Below are 27559 nucleotides of genomic sequence, written 5' to 3'. Positions count from 1 at the left end.
GTGTATTGCAGGTCTTCTCTTACATTGTAAATGTAATCAAAAGTTTGTGAAGGCAAAGGTAATGGCATGTTTTGTTTGCTGAAATGCAAGAGCAAAACACAAGTAGTAGAGACACAAAGTTTTGATTTATCTCTGAGCAAGATTTTCAGGGCCAACATGTTGCAGGAGTGTTAATTTCACAGTTTTAAAAATTCTTAGATGCTTAGAAATTGATACAACAACTTTAAAGTTCAGTACCATCATAATGCTATAGTACTTCAACACATGTAATGAGTGATTATCTAGGGAAGTAAACCTCAAAACTGGATGCTGGAACAGAAAACTTAATCTGAAGAAAAGCCCAAAGTTCTCAAGCAGTAGCAAAAGACCAGCAACATCAACAAAGGAAGCCATCCAACTTGTCCTCATTAGCCATTACAAAACAATGTTTTTTTCAGCTTTAAAAAGAATATGGCAGTTATAATTTCATCTTACCTACTGGAATACAGAGGATGTCTGATTGGAGTTGCATGAGGAGTTTGTTAGAGGTCATTCCTCCATCTACTTGTAACTGATGTAGTGGTATGCCACAGTCCTTGTTGATGGCATCTAAAATCTTAAATAAAAGTAATATTTTACGTTTTAATTTCAGAGAAATCCACGATACTGCCTGAGTATAAAATGCTAGTGAGTCAGTATTTCCTGAAAGTGTTAGGCAGATAACTGCCCTCCCCAGCATATATCAAGAGGGCAAAATACTAGTGGTGACAATATAGTTTTGTTTAGTAAGTACCATATGCTTTCTATTTATTACAGAAATCCTCGAATGTTCTTTATGTAGTCTATGTGTTGCTTATATAGTCTGAGAAGAATTTTGAAGAAAAGCTGGTAACAACTACATTTATCAAGTCTAACAAAGGAAGACGTAATAGTAATTTACTATGGATTCTTTTACCTGACTACAGTTTGCCTAGATACTTTCTCTAATTTGATGCATTAAAGAACTGGAAAATAAAAAATGCTTGAACTGGGAAATCTGGAATACACTTGCATGGGATCTGCTGAACATTGAACTGCTTTAGGAGAGCAGCCCCCTGAAATACTTTCAATTAGTTTTTTAAAACTGAATTTTACATTACAAGATAAATTGAAAAAATTAACTGTATTTTTTGTAATGTAGTGTAATTCTTTCTAAAATTGTTTCCTGCTTTTTGGTACAGCGGTTAGCTGAAAATAAATTAAAAGTGTTTGCAAGGGATGAATAACTAAGAGTGGAGTATTTAATTCAGTGATACTTATCAATGTGTTTTTTTTAGATTCCTAAAAATCTAATATTCATCTTAAACCTTAGCTACAGCACTATCCTACAAGCACCCACTAAATGTGGAATAATGGGCTTTCTATGTTTTTGAAAAAAGGAGCCAATTAAATATCTCATTTACATTTGTTTTTGTTAGCATGCATTTTTTTGTTGGTAAAGTTATGTATTGTTATGTAAAATTATGTAGTGCAGAATAATTTTCTCTTTGAAATTTTTCAATTTATTTGAATAAAAAAAAAAGACATGCACTTTTTTCAGCTTTAAATAACCAAGTGACTTAGATACTAAAACCAGACCAAAACTACAACACATTCTCTGTTTTGTGTAGTTCACAAAGTACCCAGCTACACAATCCCTACTGAGGAAGTTGACATGTTTTTGAAAAAGGAGCAAAAATATTGTAGGTTTGTAAGGCAGTAAAACCTATATAGAAATTAGTGGTCCACTAGCTTTCTACTTGTTTCCAGAAAGTAAGACAGCAAAGTCCCTGACCCTTCCTTTCAAGGAACTAAAAGAGCTGCCAAAGGATAAATATTAGTTAAAAAATAGAAGGAGAAAGGTCAGTTTTCATGGTGGCAGGATCTGTCCATGGGCCCGCTCTGTACATTAGAAATAACCTGGAAAAGAGTATTCAGAGCATAGCAGCAAAGTTTGCTATCAGCATTTTGACAGCACTGCTTCCCACCACTTATTGACTTCATACGAATCATTTTATGTTCATCTATGCTGATTTCACCACCCTTTTTTAGCATTCATAACTTCAGCAGTGCCTCCTAAGCTTAGCTTTACACATGCATACTGTTGGAGGCTCTGCCTTTGTTTACCAGTCTGCAAATACATTGGAACAAACTATACACTAAGTAGACAATAAAAATTGAAAAGGAAATAGGAAGGGATGCTAGGAAATAGGAAGGGATGAAGGAACAAAACAAATGGTCATGCACCTGCTATCTCAACTGACATGACACCTCTAATGACAAAATTGTACAGCTCTTAGAACTAGAAAATGGTTTATTTTTTCATAATGCCTTATGGAAGAAAACACATAATGAGTACCATCTGTCTGAACAGGAAAGGAGCTTTTTGGGTAACAAGGAACAGACTTGGGAGGTTTGAACGGAACAATAAAACAAGCAAAAAAATCCAATGAACATGGAATTTGAGGATCTTCCAGAGGGATACAAAACACTTCTATTTTAAATAGAATTCAAACAACTTTGTTTCTGACATGACAAACCTAACAATGTATCTTTGAAAAATATACATATATTTTATCTCCATCACTAGGACTTGACCTGTTGATTTAAACATGTCCAGAGATCTGATCTAGCACTCCTGTCACTGTGATAAAAGTATATTGACTAAAGTATGAGGAAGTATTGTATCTGTTCAAACATCTAAAGTAACCATCACTCAGCCTGAGGGCGTTACTCCTCTCCCTTCTACTTCTGCATGCCCTGTCTCTCATTCTGACATTTGCTACACTCCTTTGCGAGGCAGCTGAGGTCACTAATCCAGCAGAAAAATAGCACAGCAAAAAAAGGGATAATTTTCTGCTGGAAAGTTCATTCAGCTATCACATGAGAGTGAATGGATGGGAGGAGGGACAAGGAAAGAGAGGAGCAGACAACAAACAAGACCATCAGTCAGGTTCCCTGTAACTTTTCCCCAACTTCTAGTGCCATAATTCTAGTGCTCTTTCACAACTTTCTGAGGACTCAGAGACTGCTAGCACAAATGCCTGGGTGAAATTTCTGTCTGTCTTTTCCCACTTGAGCACTTCTTACTCTATGTCACCACAGAACCAGCAAGCTGCCTTCCTCCTCTTGCACAGTTTTAGCTGGATGCTATTCTAAAACTCAGTATGTGTAAATAGCAGCAGCATAAAAACAGGCACTCAAATTAAGAGTTGACCCTTTGAGGTCTAGGGATGTATTTTTTCTCCTGCATTTGTATGGAATACAGAGAGTGTAAATTTATTGTAGATGGAGATAAAAAGATATGAATACTTGGAACTGCTTCAGCATGGTTGGAGGAATCAGTTCTTCAATGAGAATTTAGCTTTGGTGCTGCAGAATGCCAACTAATGTCACACAAGATACAATGGGCCAGAAGTGAATCCAGATTTCCCTTGGTGTGCTTGCTGTCTTGTTTTAACTCATTTTGTTCTTGTGTACCTAAAGCAACGTAAATCGTGTTCATCACAGCAGAAATGTAGAACTAATGCAACTTTTTAGTTATGTCACTGGCCTTGTAATTTCAACGTTTCTGTATTCCACCTCTCTAAATATTCACAAAATACATTCACCTTATTTTAACTGCTTATAAAAAGCAGGATTGCAACCCCAAAATAATGTACCACTCCACGAGATCATTGTAGCAAAAGTCCACAGCAATAATTTTTCACAATTACCACCATGTAAATAGAAGAATGCCATCCAAGTACAATATAAAGCATATGATTAAACTTCTTTAAACCTTTTCAATCCTCTCTCTTCCTGAAGAATTACAGTTCCTGTTACTACAGCAACTTACAATGGATTTAGGACCCAATTTGCCTTTACCTCTCGTGTTTGAAAGCAGACAGCTTCTAGTGCAGCAAAGGCAATGTGGTTTTTATTTGTAAACTGAGTAAGGCCACAGATAATACTGTGAAGAGAAAAAAATACTGAGTTAGGATATATTTGTTTACCAGACATACAATGTTGCTTCAAATCTAGGCCTTCTAATTCAAAGCTCATGAGTTCCAGTGTATGAGGACCACCTTTTATATTGAAAAGCTTTTTGCTATTTAATCTAAACTCTCTCATCCCTGTTTTCCTGACAAACTTGCTTTCAGTATCTAATTAATATAATTGCCATAAATAAAAATTTTACTGCCAATCTGCAGGCATATGGGTGCATACTCACCCAGCCCACACAGGAGCACACACACAGACATGAATTCTAGTCTTTTGAAAAAGAAAATGTATGATCAAGGCTTATTTTTCTTTAAAAAATAGTATCATCTATGACTAAAATATTAATAAATTCTCTAGTGCTTTCAGTTCTTAAGGAAAAACCTAGTTGGTTCCGTACTATGTTCTAAATACTTAAAATTGTTTTCAGATCTATTCTAATCATTAATTCCTTCTGCACCTTCAAAGAGATATTTGAATATGGAAATGATGCTACATCTACCCATGAGTAAGCTGAATTCCAGCACTGTACTCTGAACTACAGAGCAAATAACAATCTTTTTATTCTAGTTCAACATACAAGGGATAGTAGAGTACTACACAGAAATACTGCTGTGTATTTTGTGGTGTACAAACTCAAGTTCAAAGATATCAAAGGATGTGTTTAGTTGATGCTATTCCAAAGAACAGCTTTTTTACAAAGGTCAAGAAGTCAAGCACTGTGATCTCAAAAACTCTAACTCAAAGATTTTTTTTTTTCCTTTAAGAAGCATCTAAATTCTAAAGAAGCAACTACTCAAAACCTTGGGAACCAGATAATTTCTAAGATTTCTTCTCTTCACTTTAGGAACATTTTATTGTATTTAAATTTATTATGCTTCTGTGATTTCCATGGCATTTTCTTTTGATACAAGCAAGAGTAGGTAAGCTCAGAACAGCAAAAGAAAAAAAAATAAGTAGAAGGTTGTTGTTTGAACTAGTAATTCTAATTTGTGCCAGCTACTTAACTTTTTTGCTGCCTGAGACCTCACATGTATGCAGACCTCCTTTTTCTCTTTAATGAGATAAAAATCCTTTCAGAATCTGAAATGTGTGGAGAAAAAAAGCTTACTCTGCTAGTGGCACAAATGATAGCTTGTCTTACACTTCTCTAAAATGCACAACCCAGACCAAATATTTTCCCTGCACCCTTTTTTTGGAGGACTACACTGGCTAATCTTTTTTTTCTGTCCCAGTACCAGTTGCTGTTTTGAACAGATTAAAATGCAAAAGAGAAACACACTAGTTGCTTGAAGATACCACAGAAAATTATGTACCCAGACACATAAAGGAACAAAAATAAATTTTACATACCTGGGAAGACTACTCATAGCATTTGTAAGATCATTAAATTTCTCTGCAAATATGTTTAAGGAGTTGCTTACCCCCTTGCACTGGGTTCCCAGTATGGTGCATACAGTCCTGAAAATGCTGGCACAAAGTAGCAGCCATAAGAAGTCCCCGCTTCTGCAGCCATTTTTTCTAATGCATACACACAAACAGTCTTCACTTAGATTTTCACAACTCTACTGACACTTAAATATAACACTTCAGGTGTTATTATTTACTTATGAAAAGCATTCAAAATATGTTATGTAGCTGCAAAAATAATAAAGGCAAACACCATTAAAAATACAACTCTCAGACTCTGATCCTCATTAACTGGTCATCCATTTGCAACAATGTGAGTGTTAGATGGGGCCCAGGGGGTTGTGGGAAATGCAAAATGAAAAATCAAAACTGAAAATCAAAACTACATACTCAATATTCTGACCTAGATCCTGTAAGGTTTTCAAAGGGTATCCTGTGGGTAAAGAATGAAATCTTCAAAGCAGTCTAAAAGGTCACACTTTACTTCCATTTAAGTCAAGGCAAGCAAATGAAACTGGATCAAGACCAAAGGGAGTTAAGAACTAAAATTTCATTAATTTCAAATGGATTTACAGTTCTAAATTCTTAGCTTACGTACATAATCACAAGGCCGGCTACAAGAATATCTGAAGTTGCTTAATATCTGAGTAATAACTTTGGATATCCGAACTCCTCAATATCAAAATATCTGTAATTTAAAAAATTGTATTAAGACATCTAGGATTGCAAAGGAAGTAATGCTAATGTGGAGCTCCTTCCTATAACAAGAAAGTATTTATTTCTGATTTTGTATATTTCTTCTGTTTGCATTGATTGGAGAAGCACAGCAATGGAGAAAAGATGTAGAACCTTTTCAAAAAGTCTTTTTAAAATGATACTCTCATACAGACTCCAGTTATTAAACATATGCAATGAATTGATTTCTAATCTTAAATCTCATCAGTATCACTTTAAAACTGCTGTAATTGCATTCTCCTGACATGTTCTCCTTCTTCAAAGTTTGATATATTCCTAGTTTCTGTGTCACACACCATCATGTTTCAGTTCAGCTCAAGAAGAAAACATCAGCTACCTGAATGCTAAAGATTACATTCTTAGTCAAAACAGATTACCATCCTCCACAACTCGTTTAAGAGGCAGTTTTGCAAATGAGGTTCCTAACACAACAGATATGAGGCCTTCTACATAAATAATTGCATATCAAGGGTCTCAGGTTCTCATGTTTATGACAGGAATGAATATGTAAATTTAGGATTGAATATGCTCTGGGTTTCATAATAGAGATACTCTTGTCTCTGGAAAATTCAATATTATATGAAACCAGGAAATACACTCTAAGAACAGTGCCTATAATATCTGCTTACTTGGGAAACTCCTAAAAAGTACAGACTGCAACAGAGCAAAGCTGACAAAGGTTTTCAAGTATTGATATGCTATATGAAATATGTGCATCCATAAGCAGTGATTTCACGGGTGCAAAATAACCATAGTAAAGTACAGGCATCTTTCGGTTTGTCTTTACTTGAATATTTTGAATTTCATTTAATATTACAGACCACAAGACCTTGGAAAACTTAAAAACACTGAACAGCTCCAAAGTGTGAATACTCACCAATTTCTTGTGAGGACTTAACAATACCTAGATTGTCCCTCAGCCAACGAACAACAGCACCAGCTATTGCAACAGATCCCTGAAGGAAACAAAACCACTGCAACATTAGGAGGCAACATCTAGTAGCTTCATGCTTCTTTTTACAGGACAGGAGAGGCAGGGTAGCTGTGGCCTCCAACCTCAGACTTACAGTCACAGCTTAAAGAGCTCACAGAAATGCTCACAACCAAACTACAGCTTTATTGTCAGCAGGAGACTGACATGCAAGAATGGCAGCCTGTTATGCAGGCTCCAGGTAGAAAAGGTGCACATTAGATTTTTTTTTTCCCATAGAGAAGAGTTACCATGTCATATCCTAAACAGTCTTGTCTTTCTCACTTCAGTCTTCTCCTGAACTTATAGTCACAGGGTCCAATAGACTCAGCCTTCTTTTTCTGATAAAGATTTTTATGATTTGATTTCAGAAATCAAGAGTGGTTATGTCTAGAGTCTAAATACAAATGCACAGACAAGACAGAAAATGTAGGTACTTGCATCTGCCAGCAAAATTCCTCTGTTGGTTCAGCAAATGGCCCTGAATGGCTCTATAATATCATAGGTGACTGTCACAGCTCCTACCTCACTCTAAAGCCCAAAGACTGTCTAGAAGAAAGGCTCAAGTCTATTAGACTAAGCTTTAAGTAAAATGGGAGCAGCATTATATTCTAATGAAAAGCCACTGCTAGCAGGAGTAGGGGTGTTTATTAACTAGCTAGCTACTACAGTTATTAGATACGGGTTTAATTAAAAGAAAAGGCTGAATCTGCATTTACTGCTTCTCTGGAAGCTGTCTCAACCAGAAGACTGTAGGTGTTTATTGCATGTATACAAGAGAAAGAACACTTAGTATCTTTGGTTGAAGCTGTTTCTTCTGATAGTATCATCAAAGACTTGGAGATGAGGAAAAAGTACACATGCATGTTAGTCAGCATGCAAAAATACAAATAATTCTCAAGACAGCTCAAGTTCTTGCTTTAAGAACATGGGTTAAAGATAAAAACAACCTCTCACACACTTGCACAAAATGAAAACCCCAAAGTTTGCCAGAATACGGCAAATGCAAATCAATTTCCCTTAGGGAAGGAAAAGAAAATTAACACGGCCTCTGACATCCCGTAAAGTCCTGTAAGCCACCAACTATTCTCCCAGAGAACAAAATACTTTGTGTTGTCCTTGTTTCACACAGAAAGCATAGGCTCTCAACAACAGCTCAATGGCAGCAGAGAACTCAGTGTGTGTGTTTTGAGAAAAACTATTCAATCAAGGCCACTAAGCAATGGAGATGGAAGAGTAATTATTCTATTGATCCAGATTGAAGCTTTGGTGTCAAACAACTGCTCAGCTGCTGTGCCTCAAGAAACAGAACTTTAGAAAAATGAACCCTGAAGTTATAGTAAAAATCCAATTTTCTACAGAATTTGGATGCCTTCAGAGTTGTGTGGAGAATTGAATTTTGGATGTATGCACCTGTGCTTGTTTGAGTGAAACCAGAGCATAAGTCTTAGTTGGTTAATAGATTAAAAAAGCTCACTTGTTAAAGGATTCTTGTCCCAGAAATTTTTTTTAGATTTTTTTAAAATTAGAAGTAACTTTATTAGAATGAAATAAACTGCAGACATTTAGTCATGCCTTCTATTGAAAGGATAACTGAAACACTAGTACTTTCCCTCTTTTTAAAAAAAAACTAATTTAGTATATTTTTCCTTTTTTTTTTTAAATATTTCTGAAAGATTTGAAAGATTGTGTAGCAACAAAAAAAAGTCTAAGTGATCAAGCCCTGAAAATATAAATTATGAATTGTAGAAGTATTTGTATTAGATTACTTGATATAGATTGGAGATTAGGATAAGCAAAACCACACAAAGCCTTGAGGCATGCAAGCTGTAACATAAAGCTATTTCGATTTCTGTGGAACTGAAGGGTTTCTCTAAAGACAACATAAGGATATTAGATAATAGAAGTAAAAAAAAAAGTGTTATCATAATAGAAAGCAAGAATTTACTGTACTTACCTCTAGAGCATAAAAAACAGGTTTGTCTCTGCCCAGTTTGTATGCTATTGTGGTTAAAAGACCATGCTCAGAAAACACACACTGAATAAGGAAAAGGGAAAGAAAAGGGAAAGTACGATCAGAAGCAGACAGTATTTTAAAAATGTATATGAATAGCAGCAAACAAGATACAAAACCTTCAGTGGAAAAAAAAATCTGGAAGGTTTGACCAAAGTAAATTATCAGTTACTCTAAAGAAACACCTAAGATTGAACCCTCAGAGTGCTGGTGTGAATTCTCATTTCTGCAAGCTACCTCAATTCTTTCCAGACTCCTTACAACAAAGAATTGGAGGTCTGTAAGAGATTTGAATGAGAAGGAAGCCAAAACTTCATAGTATTTATTCAACTACAACTACTAAGAAACAATGGGAGAAAATGAAGGGAAGAAATAAAACACCCAACACAAGGAGGAAAGCATGTGGATAAGTAAACCAACACTCAGAACTTCTAGGTGAGGTTAAGAAACATTTACAAAGAAAAAGAAAGAACCTTGCTTTGAAAAACTTGTTTTTGAAACTTAAGGAGCTAGGAATGGCATTTTGCAGAAACACCTTGAACAAATTATTACATTCTTTTCTTCCAGATTTCAGTATGTGCTTTTCCTTGTCTGTAGCTAGTAAGTTTAAGAAAGGCTAATATACACTTGTACTCAACAGTTTAAGTAAAGACTGTAAAAAAAAAAAAAAAAAACAAATAAAACACCAAATAGCTAAAAAATGCAACTGACCTTCTGACCTGTATTGCACAGCAAGAAACATCCTGTTCCATACCTAGTACAAAAGTGAAAGAAAGTTAAAACCAGGATGTTTAAAGAATAACTTGTTACTACAGTTCATGAATCCATGGCCCCCTGTGGAGAATCAAGACACCATCTTCTTCTGCCCCTTGAAGGTTATGTTATCATTAACTGATGATAAAATCATCCTCAAATATGTGATGAAAATGAAGCCTTCAGCTGAAAAATCTAGTCCTGCACCTATGTTTCTGGCTGCTTCTTGTATATACTCGATTAAGGAACAGATGTGGCTAAAAACTAAGTGTGAATTCCTCTTCGGTGGTAGTGTTTACCTACTTCAATTTAAGCAGATTATGAAAGCCACTTCATAAAATAAATATTTTGCAATATTAAATTCAAGTCTTTAAAGGGGAAAATTTAAGAAACTTTTTGACAAAGAAGGTCTTCTTTAAACATATTCAGTTCAAATATTTCTAAAAATGGCATCTTTCTCATTTGAAGACCATATCACATATATGTGTGCATACACATATGAAAGGAGACTCCTTTAATTAAAGCAGTACAAGATACTTATTCTAAGAAACTATGAGCTCCCTACATTTTTAATACCCTGAAAATTAATAGCTTTAAATAGTACTGAGAAAGTCTTTGGTTATATATGAAGAAGAAAAGGGTTAAAAAAAATAAAACAAAAAGGTTAAAATAATCTCATTTGTACCTTTTGGTGTAGCTGAATTTTTTTCAAAAGGTTTCTTGTGTTATAAAAGCATTTTTTATAACAATACTTTGCGACAGTATTACTTAGAAACATGTTTACTTTACTAAATGTAAGGCCACTAGCCATTACATTTGTGTATAAATGAAGATGAAGTGAAGGTTAATTAGCAACAAATATAGATTAATGTGTAATTAAATTTGTGGAAGTCCAGTACTGTGTATGTAACTACATGCTCAGTTAAGCACAAGGTTGTAAATGGAACAGTAAGTTATTTAAGCAGAGAGCTTTTCCTCAAATTAATGTTTGATTACACCATTTGCCTGATTTAACTTATCAGCTCTTTTAAACAAGACACACAGTAAGAGGCTGATAAATAGAAAACTCTTCATACTGAGCTAGACACAGAAACAAACCTAACCACTGCAACTGAAATTAACCTTTCCCATCTATCTATCTATGCTGTGGGTTTTTTGTCATTCACATCTAAGCAATCTAACTCTCATAGTCTGTATTTGTTTAGTTTCAGGTCACAACTTAAATGATACTGCAACTGTTTTAATCTGTGTTTTGGAGAATTTTGAGATTAAAAATCTTCTGTCACACTGATATATTTCCTCACGATGACTTTGTTCCAAAACATACCTCACAAACCATTTAACTTTAATATCTTCGCTATTTTATATAAATGTCAGGACACTTATTTTGTAGGTAAACACAGTCAAAAGGTAAAGCTGCAGTTATGCAGTACCTACAAAAGCATTTGGCAGTTGGCTTGAAAGAGAACATAACACTAAATTTAAAACAGAAGAGTGATGTACTGTGTAGTCATACAACTTCCATAATAACTTACGTATTTTTTGCCTGCCCATCTTGAAAACACATTTGCCCAACAAGAGCAGCAGACTGGTCACCCAAACACTGCAACAGAGATTTTTTTTAAGCTAATGTCCACACAAATCACACGCATGAAAAAGGAACACGAATAGATGTATTTAACTATAACACTAATGTGTTAGGAGCACACAGGTAATTGAAAGAGAGGAAAAATCAAATAGAGATAACCTGTGTTTTTTACCACTCTTTGCTTCGTAAGAACCACAAATGAAATATGTTGTGCTACTTATGGTTAACAATTTAAAGAAATAAAAATTATAATGTTACTTATTGATTTGCTGATCCCAAATTTCCCACAGCACTATGCACACACATTAAAAGCTGGAAGCTCGGTTTCCACAGTCAGATCATAACTTACCAATGAAGAAACCAGTCAATTAATAATTAAAGTACAAAAGTTTACTTCATGTTTAGCATGAAGTAAAAACTCATCAACTAATTTGTAGAAGTATTCACCCATCTTAAAGCTTTTTTCAGAAGATTGTTCATTCAGTACCAGTTTCTTATGCCAGAATGTGAATTGGAGTAGGACTTACCCCAGAAATTGGTACACCTGTCAAAGCTCCAGATTTCTGATTCACAAAAAGAGAAAGAAAAATTCCAAATTAGTTTTCCAAGACTACAGTTTAAGGGAATGAAAAAGAAGCTAAACTTGTAATGCTCAAAAGAAAACAAAGAAGGGTCACATAAGCAACATGGTTAAGTTCAGGTATACACTGGACTTCAGTCTAATGATGCTCATGCCTAAAACACTAAAAAGTAGAAAGCAGGAAATTTGCAAGTACACTTGATGTTACCTGAACAGTTCTTAAGGTAAATTTTGTTGGAATCATAGTCTACAGAAAACTGGGCTCTGTAACTTAGGCAGTCAGTTTCAAAGTGTAAAATGCAGAAGTGCAAAAAGGGTAAAGTGACTAGAAAAAAAATGTGATGGTGATGAAACACTAAGGAGAGACAGAACAGCAGATGCCTCATTTTAAGATTTTAAGTCTCATCTAGAATTTCTTCCAAACACTATGACATTGTACTTCAGTTGCATTATTGTAGTAGGTATCATAAGCAATTTATATCCCGACAGTTTTTACTCCTTTCTTTAAATTGTTTCTTTGTGCAGTTGTGAAAATGCATTTTCAGTGAAGCCATGCATTTGGTGCATTTCCAAACTGAATAATTTTTTCTTTAATTCTCTCTTTTCATTAACTAGATTTAAGGTAATTGGGCTTATAAATGCACTAAAAAATCCCTGCATTAATCTGATATTTCACTATAATATTAGTATTAATAGACAGAATGGATGACTTTTCTCATTTATAAAATGAGACAGCAAACATTCATTAGCCAGTAGCTACTTTTTTTACTTTATTGTAAAAAATCTATTCCACAGCTTGAAAATTAAGGCAATTGCACACATCAAGGCTACATTTTAGAAACAACTTTGGTATCATCTCTAATTGTAATAGCTCAAATTTGGAAATACCCATCAAATTTAATGGTCTGGAAAGTGTGGGTTTACTAATCCTTACACCAGTGGAAATGCACAGCATCTGAGCACAATGGATAAGATGTAGGTGGACAGCCTAAGAAAAGCCTCTACTCACCAGGCTAGAACAGATTTTCTACAGCCAGCAAGAGGAAGAAAAAGAAAAAAAATGGAGGCAAAAGGGGAAGAGAAACAAAAGTTCACATTTAAAGCGACCAGTTATTCTATTTCAGTTGACAGGTAGATCTTTTTCCACTTACCTCCCTTATTCAGCTAATACAACTCACTCTCATCTGACCTTCCCATTAATAAAAGTCAGCAATGACTTCTAGTGGTACATCCATTCACAGATTAGCAAAAATACTTATATTTCAGGCAAGTTAAGAGTTCTATTTTAAATACAAATCTCTTAATTTGTCTTAATCACAAAATATATGTTTGTAGTAAACAGTGGGAAAAACTACCAGAAAAAGAATGTACAATCTCAGCATTCAGTTTATATGATTTTTGAAGCTTTTAAGAATAAATGCCACATCAGATTCAGAAGGTACTGCATCAAAGTGAATTTGAAACCTCAGTACCAGAATAAGAATTAACAATTTACTCCTAAGTGGTATTCATAGCTGCACTGGAATCAGTGTGATTAAAAAGATATCACAATATTCCAAAATATTTTTCTTCTTTTACTGAGTGCTATGTTTATATGCATGGCAAGAGAAGTCTATTTTTCAAAAAGAAGGCAATTTAAGGTGTCACAAAAACTGACTATCTTGCCTTAAATTATGTGGAAATAAGACATTACATATCTTGTATAGTCTTAGATCATTAAGTTTTCCATAGTGACTTCCATCGCTTCTTTTCAATTGTATAAGTAGTAAAAAAATTTTGCTCTACTAATGCCAATCTCATACTTTTAATCTACTGATTACACGCCATTTTGATAGTTCTTAAACAAATAAGTAACTGTAAAAGAAAAACCCAAACAATTTTTAAGCTTATCAAAACCCCCTCCCATCTCGTTTTCTCTATTTGACACTTAAAAAGAAAACAACAGATATTTAACTTCATGTAATATTACACAACAGCAGATAATGACATCCAAGCCTTTAATCAAATTGGATTGGTCTAGAAAAAGCCCTTACTCTCAATATATCAAATCTACAATTATATTTTTACAAAACTAACTTCACACACACCAAAACATACCATCAGGCCATAAATCTCAGAGGAGCTTCGTACTTTTGGAAGCATATCCATGGGAATATTGAAGAATCTGAACAAAATACAGAATAATTTATAGATATGGTCAGTGCTAAATCAGAAAGCATTTTGCTTTTTTTTCCTTAAATAAGTTTGGGTTGTAAGGAAAAAAACACATAAATTGAACTTTGGTTTCTAGATTTTGACCCATCGCTATGTGATTTTCCACTTGTTACAGTACACGACACTGAATTATGGAGTAAACCAGAATATATCTGAATATTAATAGGTTATTAATAGGTGATTACTTAAAAGTAACAGCACCTTGATTTTTTTCTGTAGGTGAAAAAATGCATCAAGGAAAAAATGACTTAAAATAGTTTCTTTAGTCCATAATCATATTTGTAAGGAGTCTGCAGATAATACCTTACTATGAACTATTATATGTCACTGCTTCCATGATACAGTCTTCCACCTACAGAAAAAACCATAAAGGTGATGCTACTTTTAATTAATCCAGACAGTTTTAATATAAACATCTGGAGAAAAACAAATCTTAATTGCTAATGTTATCAGTGAATGCAACAGTAATTGTTGATCTTAGTCTAGAAAGAGATTCTCACCATTAAATTAATTGCTTTACACAATATTTATAGAATCTGTTTAAATATATCTGCCACATGAGAAGAGGCTGAGAAAACTGGGTTTGTTCAGCCTAGAGAAGAGAAGGCTTAGGAGAGACCTTATTACAACATTCCAGTACTTAAAGGGCAGCTAGAAAGATGATGGAGATTCCTGTTTACGAGGAGTCACATGGACAAAATAAGGGGCTCCTGGGGAGATTCTGTTTGAACACAAGAGGACAATTTTTCACTGTGAGGACAGTCAGACGTTGGAATGGTCTCCCTGGGGAAGTGGTGTATTACCTCACTTTGGAAAGTTTTAAGTCTCAGCATGATGGGGTGCAGGGACATATCATACAAACAATAATATTACAAGGCTTGGATTAGATGATCCTTGAGGTCCCTTCCAACCTGGCATTGTATGATTCTATGAAATACAGTATTACTGAAAAACTGAGCTTACTGGCAGAGATCAGAATCCCATTCCAAGGAATGAATGTTGAACAACATTGTTCTACTGGCATTGGTTACATCTGTACAGTGAATTCCTCCATTCTTCCCACCTGTCAAACTCTGAACAACAACAACAAAATATATATTAACAGTATTTGCCAAGAAAAGATACAGATTTAATCCAACAAATTACAAAAAAAATATTCACAAAACTTTCCACTTGGGAGTGGAAACCCTGGTATTCATGCAACAACTAAAGAAGCAAACCTGATATAGTAGAAAAAAAGCACTAATGAGGGCTACAGCAGTAGTTTCTGGATTCTTCTATGGCAATGGTGGCTAATACAGCTTTCAGAAGTCAAAATATTTTTCCAAAAGCCTGAACAAAAAAAATTTTATAGCCATCTATTAAACAGCAAATTGCATATAAACATCTAGGGAGGAAAAAAAAAAAAAAAAAAAGGAACAGGAACAGTAATAGTTCATCTCGTTAAGAACTTAGAAGAGAATTTCTTCAGTGTTTTGTATTGACATCACTGTGTGATCAGTGTGCCTCGAATCACAGCCCTTTGCACAGAAATTTGCATGAAATTGAAATTCCTTTTAAGAAGAGTGATAATAAAATCACAAATACATACCCATATAAGCCAAGAATCAACGGTCCCAAATAGAGCTCTGCCATTATCAGCCGCTTTCTTAATCGCTTCCACATTATCCAAAAGCCACCTAAGTTTCACTGCACTAAAATAAGTGCTAATTGGAAGACCAGTCTTAGACTGTAAAATTTATTAAAAAACAAACAAACAAACAAACCAACAAAAAATCATTTACAGACCATGAAAGTATTTTTTTCATGAATACTCCACTTATTTATAATAAATTATGATAAGCAAGCAAAAACCACAAAGATGTAAAGATAGCAAAATCACACAAGCTTGTTATTTAAATAACTACTAAGTTCAAAGAGCATTGACGTAGAAATAGTTGTTTGCAGGAGTCTTCTCTTATCTAGGGTATCTCCCTGTGACTAGGCTTCATTTTGTCAGTTTTGTAATAACAACAAAAATGGGTAGCACGACATTAGTAAGATGAAATATGTATTCTACCAGAACTCAAAAATCAAGTAAGTTTACATGATTTGTGACATTCATTTACTGGCTATTGGAAAATATATAATATAAAAAATAAATCACATTAATATGAGCAGTCAAGGAAAATAAAAATCAAAGAATTAACACAATTTTTTGCAAGCTTTTTTTTTTCGTAATTGTTATATATACACCTATATAGAAAATAAATGCATAAATAAATAAACAAGAATTAATTTGCTCTTCATAAAATATCTTCCCAGTTCTCATATTTATTGCAATGAATTTCAATATTAAGGTATGAGAAAGTATAATATATTTCATGTCAACAAAGTGCCTTCCATACTTTTTTTTCTACTTGCTTCTAACTTTTGTGTGATGTTTACTTACCATTGGACAGATAATACATTTAAATCTCACTAACAATTACTCAATTTAACCTCTCTAGTGAGATATGTAAGGAGTGTTAACCATAATTTTGAAGGAAAATGAACATCTTCCAGTCTCTGGAATAGTATAATACAATATTATACCCATTTTTTGGTATGTGAAAAGCTAAGAAGAGACTAGAAGCTAAAACTGAGTTGTTTGGGGGAATTTTATGCACAAATCTCCAAAACATTATATACTGTAGCAATAAGAGTTCAGCTGCTATTGAAATGTCCTGGAATATCTCTTACCTTAAAATATGCTTTATTTCTTCCTGGAATTTTTTTAAGAAGCCGTTCAACAGTTGACTGGGTTCTCAGGTCAAGCCATACTAAAGCCACAATAAAATTAACTCATCAACTGATGTAATACACAAAAAGAGACATGTACAAGCTTCTTCTACAAAACTAGAGCTCTTGCCAGCTAATTCCTGACTTTATTTTCAGCTTTTTATGTGGTTGAAAGAATATTGTATTGCCATTGTATCTTTAATGCACTGTTGCAAAAATTAGAAATGGTTAGATAGACTAATTTGATTTAGATGAACAGTTTGATAAATCAAACAGGATTTCCAACATAAGAGGATATATACTTTCCTCTACCAGATCATAAGCAAATGATAAATACTATGTTGTTTACAGCAGATGACTGCCATTAAATAGGTTAAAAGAAATAGCAGGTTGATTATTTACTAATTCTATGAAAACTTTGAACTGAAGTGCATGTCAGAGTTATCAAGGTACAGCTGGGTTTAAGATAAAGCTGTATTTGAATTTGAAAATTTCAACATGTGTACAACACATATCTGAATTTAGAAGGGTTCTATTTTTTCAAGGGTATGCTAAACTAAATCTGGTATTTTATGTGACCCAAAAGAGCAAACAAAGACAATTACCGTATCTGAGAATACATAAACTGAAAAACTAAGGTAAGTTCAAAATAAAACTCAAAATCAATAAATATTCATTAAACCTACTTAACCAGTATTTGCTTAAAATTTAAAACAAACCCATCCTGAAAATTGAGTAAGCTACTTCATTTAAAAGGAAGTAATTTGGCATAAGTCAGAGCTTCATTACATGCCAGCAAAGTACAAACCCCTCGAGGAACATTTTTTTTTTGTTAAAAGCCCTTGAAACAATTTATTAAGTAATAATTTTAACAAAATAGGCTTCTTAAAATTGCACTGATGTACAAACACACAGGTAATGACACACAGGTTATGACACACATATGAAAAAAACAAAGAAGTTAGAAGCACAGGCCACAGTGATATCTGCACAGGAATCTAGGAAAACATTTTTCTACAATACGCTCATTTTTTGATATTACATAGTCAGAAAATAGAGTAGTTACCAATAGCATTATGAAGAGGTTCTCCAGTTACTCTGTCCCAAACCACTGTTGTTTCTCTCTGATTGCTGACTCCAATGGCTTCAGGACAAAACAGAAAGAAGTATCCTTTTCAGAAGGTTTGTTTTCCCCTTTTGGGGGGTGAGGAAGGGAAAGGAGAGGTGGAGGATTATGTAAGGAGAAGAGGAAAGTAAATGGGAAACAAAAAACTTCCAACTTTTTCATGCTATAACCTAGAAATATTACTTCTAAAAATCCATCATTCAACATTTGCTGCTTAATCTTTGTGCTCTAATTTTTTTTTTTTTTTTTCTTTTTTTTCCCCACAAACCGAGATACCTACAACACTGACAGGGAAACTAGCTTTCCCCAAAGAGTCCTAATCTAAATTTGAGAATTTATTCATTCATCACTTGTATCTGTGATTTTGCAAGATTATGGTAAGTTGGTTTTGTAGATTTATATCCATGACATACTTCTCTCATTATTCTTCCCAAACTGCTCTCAATTCCACTTCAATGTCTTCTTTGAGATCAGCATGTCTCCACCTTTCTTTTTATTGACTTAAAAATTAGAGAATAGGACTTGTTGAACCATGAGTATGTTAAACCCCTCTGTCATGCTTAAGTAACTAGACATACCTTTTATGTTAGTGATGTCTATGTTCAATTTCTGCAGTTTCTCACAGGTCTTTTCCACACATTCATGAACAGACCTTAATATATCCTTTGGATCTTGTTCTACCCATCTTTAACAAACAGTAAACACCAGTTAATAAAAAATTAAAAATTACATTTAGGAAAAAAAAGAAATTCTAGTGTGAGTAACGAGTTGAGTATTTTGACACAATAGTAACTACACAGTATGTTCTACAGATATAGAAAAAGTGTAATGAACTTCAAACCCTTCTTAAACAGTAAGCTGTATTTTCGTAACAAAACCGTCTACAGAAACCAAAAGAATTTTGTGTTGTTTTGTTCTGTACAGAGTGGTTTGGCAGCAAATGGTAGGTCACTTAAGAATGAACAAATAAAAGAAACACCTCAGAGAACTAATTAAGGAACTTCTATGGACATGAAGCCTATGATTAAATTGTAAAAATTATCAGGGTTATCACTTTAAATAAGACTTGAAATCTTGTTTAAACTTCAGTTTTAAAGTTTAAACTCTAAATATGCCAATGAGTGCTCAGAGTAAAAAAATAAGTTTTTTTAGTTTATATAATTCAGAGCATAATGGAGACCCAATGAGGGGCTTTTAATGCCAGTTTTCCTACCAGAGTGTTTTCCATAGCAGATACTATGTTTGACAGGCTGAGGGAGCTGGGGTTGTTCAGCCTGGAGAAAAGGAGGCTCCAGGGAGACCTAATAGTGACCTTCCAGTACCTGAAGGAGGCCTACAGGAAGGCTGGAGATGGACTATTTATAAGGATGAAGGGAAATGGCTTAAAATTAGAGAAAAGTAGATTTATATTGCTGTGATGAAAAAATTCTTTACCCTGAGGGTGGTGGAAAAATGAAACAGGCTGCCCAGTGAAGTAGTTCAGGCCTCATTCTAGGAGATATTCAAGGTGAAGCTCACTGAGGTTCTGAGCAACCTGATCTAGCTGAGGGTGTCCCTACTTACTGCAGGGGGGCTGGACGAGATGACTTTTAGAGGTCCCTTCTAACCCAAATTATTCTATGATTCTTAAAAATTATTAATCAACTTCAGTTTTGATAATTCATAGATTAGAAGTCATAAGTTCTACCAAAATCTACACAAAAAAATTAAAAAAACATAGGAAATTCATACCCTTCTTTAGGGAATTTCTGATTTATCTCAACTTGATGGTGACTCAAGAGCTCTGCTGTTTTAGCATTAAAAACCTGCAGATAAAACAAAAATACATTAACATTTATTCATTTGAATAAATACAGTGCCATGATAAGTGATAGTGAATTTTTATCATCAGCCCAAAGATCCGTATTACCTGGGTTCAGATATATGTATTTTGTAATTAAAGTGAGAAAAAAGTATTTTGGCAAGCTTTCCTGTCAATTGTAAATGGTTTGGGTTTTTTTTCTCATGATAGACTGGGAAAGAACCATATTTTTTTCTTGTGGAAGCTGTAGAAATTAAACTAATGATGCATTTTAGAACATAACTCTCAGTAATACCCAATTCTAGTCAGCATTTCTTTAGTTACTGCTCTGATACTCTAATGCCAGAATCATGTCTTTTCTTGGGTTAACTCACTTTTACGAAGAATGATTTTAAGAGACAGATAATCACATGTGGTATAGAAATTACAGGAGGGACTGAACTGTCAAGAAAGAAAACAAACCTACAAAGAATGTAGTTTGTTTCAAAAGAAGTTACCTACACAGAGCTTATTACCAATCTGACAAATGAAGAACATCAACACAGCAACACATTAAAAAAAAGAGAAGCACATGCAGAAACGTGACTCAGATTTAGATATAGTACAATCAAAACCAACAGAGAATCCTGAGGACTATACTAACGGTGATTCTCAAGGAATCACAAGTAAGAGGCTCTGCTTTGCAAAAAAAGCCTGGCTAGACCACACAGCTGTCTTAATTAACTGTCAGTGGCCTGTTTCCAAAAGTAAACTCCTGCAGCCCAGATAAGATGATACCCAGTAAAACATCCAACTTAATTGTACAGTGAATAAGCCAACATAATTGGCTGGGCAATGAAGGTTAGAAAGTAAAATCTAATAACAGACTCAAGTTAACTGCAGAACATAACAGTAGGACACAATCCTGTATTTTAGTGGAAAGGAGAATAAGATTTAGAAACTGCACATATGGTAAAGGTAGAAAATTCACTCTCTAGGACACAACTGCATCTTTTCTAGACTTCCTTGGTCATACGGGACTCCCATTCCACAGATTTTAAGAACTCCTCTTAAATCTTTATATCCATAAACTCTTTGATTTTACCTAGATAGTACAGCTTAATTTGACACTATGAGAACAATTCTGACAAAAAGCAGACGAAATTCTGATTCTTCAGCTTCTTTGAAACCTTTAAGTATCTTTAGAGTGAAACTCTGATGTTTAGAAACATTCCAGTTATATATTAGAATCACAGAATAATTCAGGTTGAAAGGGACCTTAGGATATCTGTAGCACTAAACCCTCCTCCAAGTGGGGTCAGATACAAGAGAAGTCCAGGTTGCCCAAGGACTTTTTCTAGGCAGGTCTTGAAATCCTCCAAGGATGGAAACAGACAACCTCCCTGGAAAATTATAAAAGCTATTTTTTTCCCTCCCCAGAAGAGAAGTCTTAAAAAATGTTTGTGCTCTTCTGTTATCAAATGGAAAGAATACATAGAAAAAGCACCACCACTGTATTCTTTTTGCCATATTTACTTATCTGTGTTTCAGTTACCAGCACAGGCTTGGCATGAAGCTATCCTAATAAAAGGGTAAACTCTGATAGTGTTGCATGCCTGGAAGGAACTAATATAATGATAAGGGTTTTAAAATGCTATGCAATAAAGTTAATAAGAGAGATTAAGTTTTGCATGCGTGCAGCAAGATAATTTGAAATTGCCTCTCTGCCAAAAGCATAGTAATGTTTATTAAGGCTTTATAAAAAAGATAGAAAGATAGAAGATATTTTTTTGAACCTGTATGTATCTGACCTAGTAACTGTTAAATAGCACTCAGTAATCATTCTCCATTATTCAGTGTTCCTTGAAAAAGAAGGCAGTGCATAAGGATTCCTACTGTTAGCAGGAAGTAAATAGATTCAATTAGACAAGATCATTCATTGAATCTGGAGTGTCTGACCCACAGATAATAAAGGGTGAAACTTGCACAGCAAGTCTTCTTGCCTCCTTCTAAACAAGCTGTTCTAACAGCAATGAATCCTCAACAGAAGCACTAAGACTACAGCTGTATAGATTTTTCATGCCCATAAGGAAGGAACTAGGTAAACACGCTGTCCTAATCCATCACAAACAAAACCTCAAACAGCTGACATCCTCAACAAAAGAATCAGACACTCCCTGTACCTCAAGGAAAGAGATAAAAAAGTTCCACTGAGAACAAATGCTCTCAGAGATAAAGAGAATTATGATACACGAAAGGGTGTGTAGTGATAGGACAGGGGGTAATGGTTTTAAACTGGAAGAGGGAAGATTTAGTTAGATATCAGGAAGAAATTCTTTACTGTGATGGTGGTGAGACACTGGAACAGGTTTCCCAGGGTGGCTGTTGAATCCCTGGAAGTTAGTAAAGCATGGATGGATGGGACTCTGAGCAGCCATGGAGGGGTAGATGTCCCTACCCTTGCATGGGAGATGGAACTAGATGATCTTTAAGGTCCCTTCCAACCCAAACTGTTCTATAAGATAACGAACACAAAGACATCATTACTTTTAAATCTAGAAGAAGATAAACAAAGTAGAGAAAAAATGGAGGGAATGAGCTCTCATCTCCTTCCATGTCCCCTCACCACAAAAATACTGTGTTGTGAAAAAAAAAAACACACCAAATCACCCTTGTTTCTCTCTGACAGTGGACAGAGGAACGAGGAAATATTCAGTGCTTTAATGTCTCAGGCGACAGGAACAAAAGGTAAAGACACTGATGTGCCACCAGTGGAGGAAGTTGGTGTATGAACTATTACAGGACCTTGACCAGGGTGTTGAGAGAGCTGGCCCATGTTGCAAAGCTGCTCTCCATAATCTTTGAGAAGTCACGGAGATCAGGAGACGTTGAGGAAGTCTAATGTCACACCTATCTTTAAGAGGGCCTCCAAGGAGGATCCAGGATACTACAGACCCATTAGCCTCACTTCAGTCCCCAGGAAAAACATGGAGCGAATCCTCATGGGGACTGTCATGGGTCAATTAAAACGTGATTAGGAAAAGCCAGCACGGATTTATCAGGGCCAAATAGTGCCTAACAAACCTGATTGCCTTCTATGACAAAGTAACTCCTTTAGTTGATGCAGGACAAGAGGTGGACACTGTCTACCTGGACTTTTCTAAGGCTGCTACTGATGTGGTATCCCACATCCTCCTCCTGTAGAAACTGACTCAGCATGGCCTGGACAAGAGGTCTGTGTGGTGGGTAGGGAACTGGCTTACAGACTGTACCCAGAGGGTAACAGTAAATTGTTCATCCTCCAACTGGCAACAGGTTACATGCGGCGTCCCCCAAGGGTTGATACTAGAACCAATGCTGTTTAACATCTTTGTGAGTGACCTGGATAATGGTCAAGAGCACCCCGTTGAAGTTTGCTGATGACACCAAGATCTGTGGAGAGGTTGATACCCTAGAAGTGAGAGACACCCTCCAGGATGACTTAAGATAGACAGTAGAGGTAGGCTGACAGGAACTTTATGACGTTCAAAGTGCAAAGTCTTGTATCTGGGAACACACAGCCTAGGGGTGCAGTTCAGACGAGGATCCACTTGGCTAGAGAGCAGCTTTGTGGAAAAAGACCTGGGGGTATTTGTGGAAATCAGGCTCAACATGAGGAACAGTGTGCAGAAGCTGTGAAGAAAGCCAGCAGGATGCTGAGCTGCATCAAGAAGGGCACCAGCAGGAGAGACAAGCAAGTCCTCATCCTCCTCTACTTGGCACTTGTCAGACCCCACCTGGAGTAGTGCATCCAGTTTTGGTCCCTGCTCTACAAAAAAGGATGCAGACAGGCTGGAGAGGGTCCAGAGAAGAGCCACAAGGATGATCAAAAGGGCTGGAGCACCTGCCACATGAGGAGAGGCTGAGAAAACTGGGTCTGTTCAGCCTTGAGAAGAGAAGGCTTAGGAGAGACCTTATTACAATGTTCCAGTACCTAAAGGACAGCTACAAAGAAGATGGGAGAATCCCTATTTACAACGAGTCACATAGACAAGACAAGGGGCAAGGGGCACAAGCTGCTCCTGGGGAGGTTCTGTTTGAATACAAAAGATTTTCACTGTGAGGACAGTCAGACATTGGAATGGTCTTCCTGGGGAAGTGGTGAATTTCCCCACCTTGGAAAGTTTAAAGTCTCAGCTCGATGGGGTGATGGGACATATCATATACACAATAATATTATAAGGCTTGGATTAGATGATCCTTGAGGTCCCTTCCAACTGACATTCTATGATTCTAAGTATAAGCAGTTCAGATAAGGTCAATACATTCCTGCTGAAACAGGTTTGAAGTGTTGTTTCTGTCACTGCTTCCCTTCCTCTCATATTCATTAAAAACTAGTTCTAGTTTATGATACTGATCTATTACTTTTTGTAGTTTTGCCCCAATTTTATTAACAGTAGTCATGAAAGAATTGTCTAGGCTATTGAGACAGGTAGAGCTGTCTTGAACGGAAATGACGTGATGAAAGATAGTGAATATCACCAGAAATATACTGGATCCTCTGGTGAGATTAAAGAAAAGCAGTAACACTCATTCCACTTCCAACAAATTATTGAAAAGAGAACTAGAGACTGAGCTTTGAATTTCAAGAGTGAAGACAAGAGACTTACTTAGTCTCTTTTATGTACACAAGCAGATAAGCACAAGGGCTGATCACTTATTTTAAACTCTATATAGGGCCTCTAATGTAATAAATTACATCATGTGAAGGGGTGTAAAAAGTTGCATGGTATTACATTGAGTATTGTATTAGAGGAAAAGAATTCAGACCAACCAGTTGTAACAATTTTCAAAGAATTTAAAGAAATATGAGACAAACAGAAACATGAGGCTCATGGAAATATTGGAAGGAGCTACACAGCCAAAAAAGCAATAGTGAAAACAGATTTTAGAAGTAAGTTTTTATGACTTGAGCTTTTCTATGTAGCTCTGCCTGCAGAAAAGCTGCTTCTGTAAACCTATGCTGTATTTTCATGGATTTCTGTCAAGCTGGAACAATTGTGGCTTTGCAGGCAACAAGCTCACAGCTGGAGTTCTGAAATTGCACTGAAATCAATCCACCTGGGAGAAGGATGACAGACGAACAATAATTCCACCTTTAGGACTTAACCAGGATTATCAGGAAGGCAGAATTTATGAATAACTACAGTTTTTAGCCTGTCTCCTAGAAATAATCTGGTTTGGAGGGCCTCTGATGAACAGACCTCCCTCTTCCCTCACGGAGGTGATTACGATTACAGGGATAAAAAGCAAAACTACAATGTATTTTAAGTGATAAAATCTAACAGGGAAAATTGAAGTATTTGCAATATTTTTAAACATTCTTGTTAGCAGAAGTTTTGCATTTTCCCCAAAGGTCACATTACTTCAGTAGAGGGTTGAAACAGATTCTCTTCTGCAGGGAAAGCTCAGTGGGTATCACACTTTTCCTTACTTAACACCATTTTTATTTCCTGAAAAGAAAGCTTACAATGTGGTAACAGTTTATTTGAATGTGTCTCGTGGAAATGAAGAAAGAAATATTGCACTGAGGTGGAAAAAAACCTGTCTATGGCTGGCTTACAAACATACAACTTGAAGTACTGTATATGTACTTCACTGTATGTCTACTTCTCTGAAAATTTTGATTCTCGTTGTTCCTGAATAAAATGCTAAAAAGACTTTACCCACCAAAGCCTTTTCAAGAGATCAGGCAGGGGTGGTTCAGTTGGCCAAGACTTTTTAGCATTTTTATTATATGATTCCTGAAAAAAAAAATAAAATGGAAAGTGAGGGATGCAAGTATTTGATAAAAATATTTAGCAAAACATCTAGACCAGAACTTAGATATCTGGGTACACTTGTTTAACCTAATAAATTTATTTTTCTGCTTGATATCTTTAAGCAAATGAACCTTAAGCAGTTACACTGGTACTCAAAGCACTGCACTCTCCTTTTTATCTCTGAATCTATTATCCAGGTTCAACTCAAATTAACAGGGAAGTTGAGATTTAAAAAAAAAAAAAAAAAAAAAGAAAGAAAATTACAGTTTATTTTGCAAAGCAAGTAGCTTAGCAAAGATTCAAATGTGGGTCTCCAGAAGGCAAAACTACATTATAAGCTAAAATTGTATTTTGTGAGATACCAGGGTAAATATGGAGTGACAGTAGCAGAAATGCACCTAAGTTCTGGTGCTTCTCTATTATCTATGCTCATACAGCCTTGTTCATATAAGCAGGAGAATCTCTCAAATCTTTTGCACACAATAAATTATTTCTCTAAGGAAACTCTGGATTCTAGCTCAACCCACTGCCCAGGTAAGCTTAAATTTAAAGTTCAACCAGGCTGTTCAGGGCTTTTTCTAGTCAGGTGTTGAGCATCTGCAAGGATGGAAATTAAACAGACTTAAACAGCCCCTGATCCAGAGCTCCTCAGAGTGAAACATTTCTTCCTGTCTTCTATTTGAAAATTCACTTGCTGCCACTTGTGTTCATTGTCTGCTTTCTTTTTCCACGTGCATCTGAGAAAAGGCTGGTTCTGTGGTCTCTACAACCTGTGGTTCAGTAGCTGAAGACTCAGACCCCCTCAGTACCCCTCAGCCTCCCCTGTGATGAAACAACCCCTCTCCTTGCATGCCTTGCGCTGCAGCACAGTGATCATGTTAGTGACCCTCAGCTGGATAAAAACCAGTTCTTTAGACTCTCTCTGTCTTTGAGAGGAACAAAACCAGACACAGTGTTCTAGATGCTGCCTCATCAGTGCCACTCGGATGGCAATAATTACTCCCTTTGATCCACAGTCTGTTCTTTTCTTAATGTGGTTAATCTTCACCACTACAAGGATACACTGCTTACTTATATTCAAATTGCTGTCCAGCAGGAATCCAGGCCCTTTTCCACCAAGCTGGTTCTTAGCCTTTTGTCCCAAGTGCTAAACTCTGTTGACCTTCATTAAGCTACTGCCAGGGCCCTTCTCCAAGTGGCATTCCAGTCAATTGCTTTCCCTGATCTGTGGTCATCTGCAAACTTGAGAAAGCATTCCAACCCATTCTCCAGGCTGCTGATGAAGATGCTACAGGGTATCTATCAGCCTACAGTACTTACTGACTGTTATGGAACACCACTTGTAAAATAGCTACTTCTAATTGGAAATTCAGACTCTGAACTGTTGGGGGCAAAGGGTAGTGGTAAAGGACCAGCCAATTTTTCACCCAGACATCTCTAGCCTCATCAAAATCATGTCTTCTGTCTTAAAAAACTAGGTAAAAATTTCACTGTACCACTGAACAGACCCGTGCAAAGTAACCAAGAAAGTAACCAAAAATTTGATTTTGACTGGTGACTTGGTGAAGATGAAAACTGTTGGAAGCATAAGAGAAAAAAAACCCCATAGGTAAGTGATAACAGCATGCAAACTAAGACAGTATAAGACTGAGCAGTAATAAGAGAGCCAAGGAAAAAACTCAGGCAAAAAGAATACCACATTACATTTTGGCTTAAAATATTTCAAAGCAAAGTCTCTAACTGTGGCCATCTCTTTCCAGCACAGAATTCTCTGGATACATCTGAATGACTCATGTGATTGGTAGCACATTTTACCCCCCTCAACCCATGTTCAGACTTAATTCAGTGAT

The 27559-nt window shown here is 35.7% G+C and overlaps 1 protein-coding gene and 1 long non-coding RNA gene across 8 annotated transcripts in view; both read right to left on the bottom strand.

Annotated features, from left to right (window-relative positions):
* GK (glycerol kinase) overlaps positions 1-27559 on the bottom strand; it is a 39339-nt gene that overhangs the window by 9828 nt on the left and 1952 nt on the right. For 4 of the 7 annotated variants that reach the window (XM_071750301.1, XM_071750337.1, XM_071750318.1 and 1 more), the window contains exons 2-17: positions 19860-19933; positions 18707-18813; positions 18069-18146; positions 16964-17043; positions 15834-15971; positions 15206-15315; positions 14126-14192; positions 13038-13055; positions 11976-12011; positions 11396-11463; positions 9819-9861; positions 9051-9131; positions 7001-7079; positions 5403-5499; positions 3865-3949; positions 475-595 (exon numbers count right to left, since the gene is read on the bottom strand). In XM_071750301.1, the coding sequence (XP_071606402.1) occupies positions 475-595; positions 3865-3949; positions 5403-5499; positions 7001-7079; positions 9051-9131; positions 9819-9861; positions 11396-11463; positions 11976-12011; positions 13038-13055; positions 14126-14192; positions 15206-15315; positions 15834-15971; positions 16964-17043; positions 18069-18146; positions 18707-18813; positions 19860-19933 (1282 nt within the window). The remainder of the gene's footprint in view (positions 1-474; positions 596-3864; positions 3950-5402; positions 5500-7000; positions 7080-9050; positions 9132-9818; positions 9862-11395; positions 11464-11975; positions 12012-13037; positions 13056-14125; positions 14193-15205; positions 15316-15833; positions 15972-16963; positions 17044-18068; positions 18147-18706; positions 18814-19859; positions 19934-27559) is intronic. The other 3 variants (XM_071750357.1, XM_071750310.1, XM_071750327.1) reach the window with 1 other exon arrangement.
* Positions 24599-26495, bottom strand: LOC139799040 (uncharacterized). Its single transcript, XR_011727063.1, has 3 exons — positions 25618-26495; positions 25268-25400; positions 24599-25008 (listed from the first exon to the last, which is right to left on the bottom strand). It is a non-coding gene; the product is annotated as an uncharacterized lncRNA (long non-coding RNA).

The sequence above is a fragment of the Heliangelus exortis genome, chromosome 1 (genome assembly GCF_036169615.1).
Source record: "Heliangelus exortis chromosome 1, bHelExo1.hap1, whole genome shotgun sequence".
Classification (NCBI taxonomy): domain Eukaryota; kingdom Metazoa; phylum Chordata; class Aves; order Apodiformes; family Trochilidae; genus Heliangelus; species Heliangelus exortis.
The sequence above is the reverse complement of the archived record's forward strand: the minus strand, read 5'-3'. Positions and strand labels throughout refer to the sequence as shown.